The 12,577-nt window shown below is 37.2% G+C and overlaps 1 protein-coding gene across 1 annotated transcript in view; it reads right to left on the bottom strand.

The window, feature by feature from the left end:
• The window catches only part of LOC118191845 (RNA exonuclease 1 homolog), an 82,656-nt gene that overhangs the window by 14,401 nt on the left and 55,678 nt on the right, over positions 1–12,577 (bottom strand). The window contains exon 9 of the mRNA XM_035362702.2: positions 9,379–9,492. Within this exon, the coding sequence (XP_035218593.1) occupies positions 9,379–9,492 (114 nt within the window). The remainder of the gene's footprint in view (positions 1–9,378; positions 9,493–12,577) is intronic.

Below are 12,577 nucleotides of genomic sequence, written 5' to 3'. Positions count from 1 at the left end.
GCAAATTTTAGCAAGGTATGTAGAACAATATATGCTACAATAAATTTACTACACACAAGGATAGACTTTAAGCATTCTAATAAAAAATGAGGAATAAAATTTTTATGAACATTTAATACAATACTAAAACTTTATCATAAATAATTCCTAATAATTTTTTTAGTAGATTCAAACAAGATTGCAAATATGAAGGGATTATGCTGTCATGTTATTTATAAAATCTTCCATTATGAATGCTGAACTACTATGAGCTGATGGGTTTATCTGATATAAAGCACATGCTGGCATTATGCATTCCATATTATATTAATTATAAATTGTTCAAAAGTCAGAATTAATGAAAGACATAAATACAGAAAGAATCCCTTATTTTAAAATAAACATCCGGAGAGCTAGCCAGTCAAGGTGTAAGGATCTTAAGTTTTACTAACGTTCATTTTATTTTAAATCTTTACTATCACTTCTTATTTTCTTCTTCCGGCCAGAATCATAAGCGTTAATGTATTTATGCAAAGTTTGTCTGGCGAACGCCAAGTACTTAAGTTGGGGCTTTTTGCCAAGCGAGAGAGAGGAAGCAGTTAGTCGAAGCAGGCCGCTTACCTTAGAAGTTTTACTCAGTTGCTGGTTGCCTTCCAGGCCAGAGGTTTAATCCTCTTGATAACTTTAAACGTATTGTAGTGTTCACGGTTCTCTGTACTACATACGGCTTCCTGTTAATATAAGGCCAATCTTCCACGTTTATTATTTTAAAGTAAAATTAGAGTTTAGTTTTATTTTTTATATTTTTACGTTTAGACCACAAGTAGTGGATCTGTGTATTCCGAAGTACGGAAGTTATTGTAAATAGAGAAAAATAAAGGGTTTTGTATACCCTTCTTGTGTATCCTGTCTACTTCCCACAGTGATTGAACATAGCTTTAGTAAGCTCTCTGTTCCGAGTCAGGTCCTTGCATGTTTCCGAAGAAAGTAAGACAGAACATTGAACCTGATAGTGGCGCCCAACGAAGAAGAATAACCATGGCCGAGTTTCAAGAAGAACCTGGGCTGCCTGCAGAAGCTGCTCAGAATCCAGAAATGCCAGCTGCCGCCCTCGAAGGATTTGGTTACATCGTCCAGACCATGCGCGCTTCAATGAAACCAGAAGCAACATTTAATGGAAATTCACCGGTAACCAGTTTTTTGGAAAAATTGGATGACCACTTCATGCTCTACCCCGTGCACGAATTTCAAAAAGTTACCTTAGCTACCAGCGCTTTGAGGGGCCAAGCGCTTAATTGGTTCAAATGTATAGGCAGAAGTCTCTTGGGTCAAGCAGGAAGTCCCACCTATACTTACGAAAATTTCAAGACTGCCCTACTAAAAGCCTTCCCTGTTGTAAGGGATCGTGCGAAATTAGAAACGGAACTTTTCAGCATATACCAGAAACCAATTGAAAATCTCTCAAGCTTTATTTTAAGAAAAATTCACGTCTTCAAACTCTTGTATGGAAACCGTCCGGATCCTGAGATAATTCAAGTGATTTTGCCGAGGTTACTGCCCCAAGTGCAAGACTTTATTGAATTAAGAAATCCGACTACACTGGAAAAGTTATTTGAGCTAGCAATCCAGTTTGAAAGTAGAAGAACGGCGGACATTGAAAGAAGACGCCAATATCAACAGCAAAACCAATTTGGTGCGCCAAGACTACAGCAAACTCAAGCACACGGCTACGGAAGCAAAGCGAATCAGTGGGCAAGGAAACACGAGCATTCAAAAACAGCCGGCGAACGTCGACAGTTCAATAGCAATCCAGGAAAAAAGTCTCAAGGCCAGTGGAAAAAGAAGGAAAGCACGGAAATGAAAAATAAGTTAAACTAAAATGGATTTCTGCTGACGGGAGGGTGCGGAAATCCGAAGGCCAAGAAAACCCCTCTTCCTTCAAGTTAAATACAGTAATGGTGAAAAATTTGACTCTTCCGAAGATTGATGTGTTGGTGAATAATATCCCAGCCACCGCACTCCTGGATACAGGCGCGCAGTGTTCCTGTGTGGTAGAAGAATTTTTTAGGAAGTATTTTCGGAAATACTGCGTATATAATTCGGATAATACGACAGTGTTAGCGGCGCAAGGAGAAAAATGTAAGTGTATAGGTAAAGTACCGCTGTATGTCCGTATCAAGGACGAACAAGTAAAGGTGATGTTTTTTATAGTAAAGAATCTGCAAGCACATATAATCTTAGGAATAGACTTTCTTTCAGAGGCACAAGCAACGCTGGATTTTAATGAAGCGTCCCTTAAGCTGATGATGAAACCAGTTCGAGAAGAAAAGGCTGAACCGCCGATGTTAAATCTTGACCACCTGCCTAATGACGAACAACGAAGAATCCGACAAGTGGTAAGTGAATTTGCTTCGTTATTTAGTGATATTCCAGGATTTACTCAGGTTACTAACCATAGTATTGACACCGGAGATTCAATGCCAGTTCACCTCAAAGCATACCGGTATGATAAGAATAAGGAAAAAATTATAGAATGGCATATCACCGATATGCTACGTAAAAAGATCATAACGCCCATTTCAAGTAGTTATGCTAGCCCGGTGGTTTTATGTAAGAAAAATAATGACTATCCTTTGACACATCCAAAAAGGTGGAGATTCGCAATTGACTACCGTAAATTAAACTCCATAACTAAATATCCGGTATATCCGTTACCTATTATTGAAGAAATTCTAAGGAACATAACATCCACCAAATATATGACGACTTTAGACTTAACGACTGGTTATTTTCAAATAGGGGTTAGGCCTGAGGACGTGCCTAAGACTGCTTTTATAACCAAGTCTGGCACTTATGCATTTTTGCGTATGCCGTTTGGCCTTTCAGGGGCGCCGGCAACATTTCAGCGATGTACGGACATTGCGTTAAGACCTGTTCTTGGAAAGTCCACATTTATCTATTTAGAAGACATCATTATTACTAGTGATAATCTCGACCAACATGTACAGGATATAAGACAGGTGTTTTCTTTATTAAATGAGGCCGGTCTAAAAGTTAATGTCGAAAAGTGCAAATTTGCAGCCCCTGAATTAAAATATTTAGGTTACAAGATATCTCAGAAAGGAATAGAGACAGACGAATCAAAAATAATCGCTGTACAAAAGTATCTGACTCCAAACACGGCGAAGAAGCTCTCTTCTTTTCTAGGACTTTGTTCATATTATAGGTCCTTCATAAAAAATTTTGCAGCTATTGCTGAACCATTGTTAAAATTAAAAAGGAAAAAGGCAAGATTCTCGTGGACGTACGAAGCCAATAGTGCTTTCGAAAAATTAAAACAAGCATTAACGCAAGCCCCTGTGTTGAAATTTCCTGAAAAGGATGAGAATTTAGAAATTTCAGCGGATGCTTCGGATTATGCGGTAGGAGCGGTACTTTCGCAAAATCAGCAGCCCGTGGCATTTTTTAGCCAAACTTTAAATCAAACACAAACAAACTATTCCGCGACCAAGGGAGAGGCACTTGCAGTTCTGTTAGCAGTGCAAAAGTTCCGAGTCTATTTTGGAAAGGCGCCAATAACAGTGTACTTTGATCATGCGGCGGTAACTAGATTGTACTCAGGGAAAAACTTATCCCCAAGGTTAATAAGATGGGCACTCAAGCTACAAGAATATAATCTGGTAATCAAGCATACCCCCGGAAAGGAAAATATCGTAGCAGATGCCCTATCCAGAATTAAAATAGATGAAGAAGGTAATACCGTAAAGGTGGCAATGCTCACAGCATGTACAATAAATTCCCGAGAAACTGTAATAACCGAACTGGGTAAGGATCCTGAGTTTGGAAGCATTTATGAGTATTTAAAGGATCCTGAAAATTTTAGCCACCAAGATATTGTGGCGATAAGAAATAGGGCGGCCCATTACGAACTAATAGATGGTCTATTATTCTATACAAAAACTACGAATTCCAACAACGAATTTCGACCTGTTATCCCAGGTAGTCTTAGATTAAATATCCTGCAGGAGCTCCATGACAGCCCTTTAGCTTCTCATGCTGGTATTCGAAAAACTATCCAACGCGTACGCGAGGCAGTCTATTTTCCTGAACTGCAAAAGTTAACAAGGGCGTATGTCCAGTCCTGCCCAACATGTCAAGCAGTTAATTATATTAATTTCCGCCCGGCCGGGTTTCTAAATAGTATTAAATCCGAATTTCCAAATGAAATAATTGGCATCGATTTATTGGGCCCTTTCCCAAAAAGTCAGTTAAATAAAAGTCGCTATCTCCTTGTTATGGTTGATCATTTTAGTAAATGGATCGAAATTGTTCCCTTAAAACGAGCCTCCGCAAAATTAGTTACTGACTCTATTTTAAATAAATATATTTTAAAATACGGGGTGCCCCTAAAAGTTGTATCGGATAATGGTCCTCAATTTGTAAGTAATGTATTTGAAGACATGTGCCAAAAACTGGGCATACATCATTTAAAAATGGTCCCGTATCGGCCGCAATCAAATATAGCAGAACGGGTCAATAGAAATATAGTGAAAATTATCCGTAGCTATGTTAAAAATTTTCATAAAAGCTGGGATAACTATGTCAATGAATTTGCTTTCGCCCTTAGGACGGCAAGACATGATACAACGGGCAAAACTCCTGCTGAGTTATTTTTAGGCAGAAAGATTATAACGCCGTTAGATAAATTATTTTATGTGCAACAAAAAGCCCCAGAATTTAAAATGGGTGATATAGAAAAACTAATTAAGGAAGCAAAGAAGAATACTGAAGTAGCACAGAGAAAACAAAAACTCTATTATGACTTGAAACGAAGGGGAGTAACTTATAAAGTAGGGGATGAAGTTTTAAAAATTAAGCATTCACTTTCTTCAGCACCAGAAGATAAAACTGCCAAATTTTTTCCACGATTTGAAGGACCATATGTTATAGAAAAAATAACTCACGCTGTAGTAGTGTTAAAAGCCAGAAATGGTGAAACCTGCTCCGCAAACATTGATCAAATCAAACCCTACTATGATCGTAATAAAATGCAAATATTTTCAGATCTTTTGCAGGATCCGGCACGGCAGACACCGCAGGCACAAGCTCCAGAGGTGGAAAAACGACAAGTACAAGGGCAAGCCATTAACAGGCAGGAGCAAGTGAAAAGAAAGTTTCCCTGCGGAAAAATTGAAGGTAGCAAGAAAAAGAAGCCGTTCCACCGTCCAGAAAAGAGAGCTCACGAACACCCCCAGAATGAAGAAGGGAGAAGGACGACGTATGCAAAGAGAACCAGGAGAAATGACGGCAACTATAACCCGGCTCTAAAACGGAAGATCGACTCATCCGACAGGACTCTCCGCAGTAAATGTCGCCGAACTGCGGAAGGGCCACCAGCGGCGGAGGAAAAGTTACAAGGAAATTTTGAACGGCCAGCAACGAGGTCCAAGCAGGAACACGAAAGAAGTTTCCCGTATTCCGCCAAGACCAGCTGCCATCAAACAACCAAGACCACAGGCAGAAGCGAAAAAGAAGGTATTCAAGGGTGACCGAACTGGAGAAAAAAGAAAGCATCTAGAGGAAGGCACTGAAGGGCGAGCCCTTACAAGAAGGAGGATAAATCAAACAACAATCTGCACTACCTGTCAGGACTGGGCCCAGAAAAGAATGGCCGAATATCACAAAGATAAGTAAAATTTTATGTTACTTTGCAAACTTAAGTTAATCTTTCATTCTTACTGCAAGTGGCAGATTTCAAGAAGTTTTACCTCATGCGAGGTCTACCTTTATCGCCAAAAGGGCGAGAAATGAGTTGTTACCGATTTTGGTATTATGTTTTTCAATTACTCGCGCGTAAAACTAAAGTTGATGTATAATAGCGTTGTGTAAAGACTTAAATATTATAAAAAGTTATTGTATAAATATTATTTAAAACATTCTGGCAAGAAAGAAATTTTAGTCTGAAAGACTTTTTGAAATGTATTATTTCAATGTAGAAAGAATTGGCACTTGCTTTGAAAAGAATAGAAGTTAACAATGTACTACTAATGTATGTTTTCAAATGTATAAAATTAACGGCATGTTAATATGTTCTTATATACAATGTGAGCTGTTATTTTAAATGTTAAGAAATACCGTGATATGGTAAAAGTGAAAGTAATGTTAAAATTTTTTTTATTCGTGTGACTGTAAAAAGACTAAATCATGGTGAATATGTGTTAAAGGTTGAATGATGTAGTTAGGCTCTCTGACGCTACACTTCAGAGTTAGCCACCTTCAGAATAGTACCTCAGGGTTTAGAGTTGAAATTAGGGTGTGTTACGAGGTCTTCGTATGTTGAATTTTAACACGTTAGTGTTTTGATTGTAGGAGGAAGTGTTGAACACATAGACATAAACACATTCGTGTTTGGTGTTCTTTTACAACACATGTCAGAGAGCACGGGGAGAGATAACTAAAATAGTTATGAATGAAATAAGAATGTTAAGAGAAATATAATTATACATGTTACTTACCATTTCATTGAGTAACATTTCAATAAACTAGTTTTCCTTCCAGATCTCTGGAAGGAACCAGATTTGAATAAAAGCTCCTGTTTAGATGCAGTACAGATGAAAAAAATTGTGTGTCCTGGGAGCTGCTATTGTAAAAACAAATTTCTTTCTTTTAAATTTCTAGTTTCTAGCGAAAAATGTTTGTAAAAGATTGGCCTCGCGTTAGATTCTAGAGCTAAAAGTTTTCAACAAGGTCGTTTTAGACCTCAGTTTCAAACTAATTAACTCTGGCAGGAAGTATGTAAGGATCTTAAGTTTTACTAACGTTTATTTTATTTTAAATTTTTACTATCACTTCTTATTTTCTACTTCCGGCCAGAATTATAAACGTTAATGTATTTATGCAAAGTTTGTCTGGCGAATGCCAAGTACTTAAGTTGGGGCTTTTTGCCAAGCGAGAGAGAGGAAGCAGTTAGTCGAAGCAGGCCGCTTACCTTAGAAGTTTTACTCAGTTGCTGGTTGCCTTCCAGCCCAGAGGTTTAATCCTCTTGATAACTTTAAACGTATTGTAGTGTTCACAGTTCTCTGTACTACATATGGCTTCCTGTTAATATAAGGCCAATCTTCCACGTTTATTATTTTAAAGTTAAATTAGAGTTTAGTTTTATTTTTTGTATTTTTACGTTTAGACCACAAGTAGTGGATCTGTGTATTCCGAAGTACGGAAGTTATTGTAAATAGAGAAAAATAAAGGGTTTTGTATACCCTTCTTGTGTATCCTGTCTACTTCCCACAGTGATTGAACATAGCTTTAGTAAGCTCTCTGTTCCGAGTCAGGTTCTTGCATGTTTCCGAAGAAAGTAAGACGGAACATTGAACCTGATAAAGGAAGCAATTCAATCTGACGATTGACGAAGAACCCTTGGACAATGCGTGTCATGTGTGGTTGCGTATTATCCTGTTGAAATATGGCTGTGGGCACGCCCTGAAGGTAAGGAAGGACAACTGGCTCCAACACCTCGGAGATGTAGTGCTGGCTGTTTATAGTACAGGCAATGCGTATTAGAGGAGTGCGAGAGTGATATCCAATACCACCCCATACCGTAATACCCAGTGCAGGACCAATGTGGCGGTGTATAACGCAGCTGTTCAGCATCCTCTCTCCACAGTGTCTCCAGACTCAAATCCGACCATTGTGGTGTTGCAGACAGAATCGTGACTCGTCAGTAAAGACAATTTCATTCCACTCTGCCGTCCACACCCTTCTTTCGTCACACCATTGGCGACAGAGACATCTGTGGTTCTGCGTCAAGGGTAGACGAAGCAATGGACGTCTTGCGGACTCACCACTCTGTTGTAAGTGGCGATGAATGGTACGCGCAGACACTGGATGATGTGTTACAGACTGAATGTGCTGTGCTATTGTTCGTGATGTGACTGAGTGATCCGTCACTGCCATGTGCACAATGTTCCTGTCATCACATGAAGTGGTGCACTGAAGTGGATGCGATCAAACACGTCGGTCCGTCGTACCTTTCTGCATCCAATGGTCACTTATCCGCATTACAGTTGTTTGGTTTCATCCAACACGACTACCGATTTCCCTGAAAGATAATCCACACTCTCAGTATGCCACTATCCTTCCTCTGTCGCACTCGGATACTTGATCAAACGATGATTACTGTTTACTACAAGGCATAATTGATTTTTTTTTTTTTTTTTTTTTTTGGAAAAAACCACAAGAAAAACACAATTTTGGAACTTGAAATCGTCAATAACCCAAACCTTTAAATAGTGCTTTGGAGTGGCACCAGTCATGCGTGATGTGCATCTGCGCTGAAATTCTAATCATTTGCGTATCTCACCTCCGCTAATGCATATTGTAAATTCCATGTTATTTGCATGCTTCCTTCAGGGTGTTGCATTTACACTGCCCAGCAGTGTATTTTCACTTAAAAAGTCAAATAAGCACCCATTTCTACAATACAGGCAAACAAAAAATACACAATCTCAATAAATTACATTTTAAACTATAGAATAACATTAAAAAGGGAAAACATGTTATACATTTAAGCACTAAAAAAGCAGATATCTACTTACCCTATTCAGAAGTTCTTTTAGTCTGTGGCACACATAATTCCTTAACAGCATCCAAAAACTTCATAAATTATCTGAACAATTCGGCGTCACCACATCTGAACCTTTCTTCCTACAAACCCATTCAAATCCATCTAAACGGCTTTTAAATTTGACTAGACACAAATCCTTTCTACATACAGGACACTTATAACAGCTACTACGTAAACCTTCATTTACACACCAGTCAATTAACACTCTTTTTCCCTTTTGTTCCAAATTGTAAAGAAACTTCAAATTCATCTTACTACATTCAGCCATTCTACTGTCTAAACAATAAAACCAACACACACCACAAAAGCACTTACAAAAATCCCATGATTCAAAATTTCCCAGAATCATGCACAGATTACGTCACGATAGAGAATGATAACATTGAGCTACTCAGGCTACCATAAATAAAACAACAACTTCGCCATAATACAAGGGGTAACCAAAGTCTACTCTAACCCTTTTTTGTAATGGATGTATATATCTACAATCAACAGTTGTGAAAATAATGACCAGATAAGGAGGGCTTTAATGGGCACAGAATATAAGCATAATGCATTGATTAATTAATTTGTGCAAATGAAAAGTGGTTTATTACAAACAAGTACATCTGATGAGATAGAGGATAATCTGATGAGATTTATCCTCTGATCAGATTAGCACTGATTTAGAAAAGAAGCTCGAGTACTTGAATAAATATTTAACTAATCAATCTCAGCACAACAAATAACAAAATTTTAAATAGTTCAGTTTTATATATTTACAAAATAACACTCACTTCTCCTTTTCCACAATCTTCCCCAGTGGAAATCACATTCTTCATCTCGTACATAATCCCCATCTACGTTCACGTAGTATGTCTTTTGACAGCGACAGCATGTTCTCTTGAAAGCTAATCAGTTGTAAATTTATTAGTCATATATTACTAGCATATAAATAAAACACACGGAATGCAACATAAAAATGTAATGAAAATTTTAATAAATTTATTGAGTGATCTAAAAGTATTTATGCAATGAATGTTATAAGATATCAAAACTAAAATCGAAAAATTTATTTTACACTACAGAAGGAGTACTCAGATATTTACTTATGATCTGGTTTTTCAATTATATATAATATTGATGAATTTTTTAATTAATTATTTTTTGTTATTATTCTAAATTCTAAGGAAATTTTCGGAGTAATACAGAAATCAGTATTATCTGATAAATGGCATCTCTGCTTCATCTAAAATTTATTCTTTCCCAGTGAAGTCATTACAGAAATCAACTCTGCAGTAAACGTATTATCCAAGATATATTTACTATTTCAGTTTATCTAAAAAGAGCTCTTAATACCGACTCATCAATTTTATCCAAACTCACACACTTTAAAAGCAATGCATACAGAAAACCTTGGTTTGCACATCACTTAAATAACACAGAAAATTGAATTTAACCTTCCAATTGCCTGATTTTGTGCAGGTGGAGTCTACTTTGATTAAGCAACAATCTGTGGAAATTATAGAATTCAGGTCCAACAGGATTTTTCTGCATATTATTTTATTTTGAAGAAATCTGCTCTTTGAAAGATTTTTAAAAGAGTAACATAAAAAATTACCTGACCTCCCCCCCCCAAAAAAACTGTTTATTATTTAATCAATTATAACAATATATACAAAAGCTTAGGAAAGTGATGTTTTCATGAAGAAGTTTATAATAAAAACTGGCTAACATTCAGAAAAAAACTATAAAGGGGGCGACTCAAGGAAAGTATTTTTTTACTGATTCTGTTCTAATTAGCTATTTTTTCCCCTGACATGAATCAGATATATTTTACTATTTTTAAGGAATATTTGGCTGTTGATGTATCAGAAAATGAATCTTGATAATATCTGCCGATGAGATTATTTAGATATTATAATGTTATACTTTTTAGTAAAATTTGTGGTTTTCTTATATAAATTTACATAAAAAATCTAATATAAAAGCGAATAAGAAATTATATTAATATATTTAATTATTTGTTAGCCCAGAAGGGCTCTTAATTTCGTTTTGGCATTTTTCGTTCAAAACTTTAAATGTCGGTTCACTTTTCAAATTGTTGACACCAAATATTATCTCTCTGTGTCATATTTAAAGAAATTAAATAACAAAGAATCTGCATAAATGTATATAGGTTCCTCACATCCTTCGTTCTTTAAACAATGGTACCTAGAGCCATCAAATTTTGAATAACGTAATCTTAACCGAATATGGGCATCTGGATGACCTAATTTGGAATATGAAATTTGTTTTATTATCGATTTCATATCTTGTAACACTTCAATGAATTTTTGATTAACAAACTCAAAGATTTCAAAACTAGCAAAGGCGAAACTGTAAAGGGAAAAAAAAAAATTTTTTTTTACCTCCAGCATGTGAGACTGTATATAGAAAATTCTAAAGATATGCTCATTTTAAAATTGTTTTGTGATATTGTTGTTAAATTGAATTTTATGGTTTAAGTGCAAATAACATTTAATAAATAAAGGTAACACACAAAAGGTTAAAAAACATCCTTTTGGGTATAATGTTAAATCTGAAAGCTTTCAGATCTTTTTTCATATACACTCTTTCATATACACTACTATCTTTTCTCAAAAAAAATCAAAGCACCATGAAGGAAGTGCTTGTTTTTAATGAGATTGATTATATGTATAGCTCATACACAGATAATAAAATGATTAAAACATCAAGGTCATAGTACCTGTTCACAGCTCACAATCACTTATTGAGTGTTCAAATTAGTTAGTTGGTCGAACCGCCTTTGGCGGCAATGCATGCTTGAATTCGTCCAGGCAAGGAGTGGTAGAGGTTCCTAATGTCATCCTGCGACACATTCATAAGTTATCACTCCAGATCTGCAATATTTTGTGGTGCGGCCTGCCATGCCCCAGACATGCTCAATTGGTGAAAGGTCTGGTGACCTTGCTGGCCAAAGAAGAGTATCAACCACACTGAGACAGTCCGGAGCTATGCGAGCGGTATGTGGCCTGGCATTATCTTGTTGGAAAATGGCCCCAGGATGACATGCCATGAAGGGTAATGAAACCTGCCGCAGGATGGTATCAACATATCGTTGAGCTGTTAAAGATGTACGGAGGACGACTAAAGATGACTTGCTCTCGTAAGAAATAGTGAACCACACCATGACACCAGAGATTATGATTGTATGTCTTTGTAAAAAAAAAGGCTGATTGGGACCGCTGGCCCGGTCCTCTCCAGACACAAACATGGTGGTCATCTGCTTGAAGAGTGAAGCGGGATTAATCGCTGAACACTATATGATCCCAGTCTGATGGCAGACATGATGATCGGCTGCGACACCACTCTAGACGACTCCGCCAATGTTGTGGGGTCAAAGGCAAATGTCTTAAAAAGCTTCTGTGAGCGTAACCCTGCCCCAGACAAGTGCCGTGAGATAGTGGACGGTACTACGGGAGATATAGACATAGCTGTAGTGCGTTGAATAGTCGACAATGATAGCTTTGAGGCGGATCGGACCTGGCAAACAACCATCCTATCTTGCCTCGCATTTGTGCTCCTTTGGTCTTCCAGAGCCTTCACTTGGCCGACAATTTCTGCAGCCTATTGCTCGGTATGACCACCCAGCTTCATGCACCCCTACAATGGACTGCATTCAAAGTCATTTAGTTGTCTGTGAGGTCTTCGATATTGTTGTAATGGCATCTTTAGTTGCTTCTTTACGGAATTACAATGGCTCACAACAAAAAAAGATAAATTTTCCACCTCTGTTACTGGTTTTATACTTTGCGAATCGCGCACTAGAAATATGCACTATGATTGCAATTCTTGTTCACTTGCCTTGAAACTTTTATCATTTGCCTGTGCGATCAAGATGTTTTTGTTCATCAAATTTTGTCACGATCACAAAAGTCCTTCTTGGTGCTTCGATTTTTTTACGAAAGAGTGTATATTAATCTCTCAACTGCA

The sequence above is a fragment of the Stegodyphus dumicola genome, chromosome 3 (genome assembly GCF_044657685.1).
Source record: "Stegodyphus dumicola isolate Sdum_Otavi_A_Nest chromosome 3, ASM4465768v1".
Taxonomy (NCBI): Eukaryota; Metazoa; Arthropoda; class Arachnida; order Araneae; family Eresidae; genus Stegodyphus; species Stegodyphus dumicola.
This window is presented reverse-complemented; position numbering and strand designations above follow the sequence as displayed.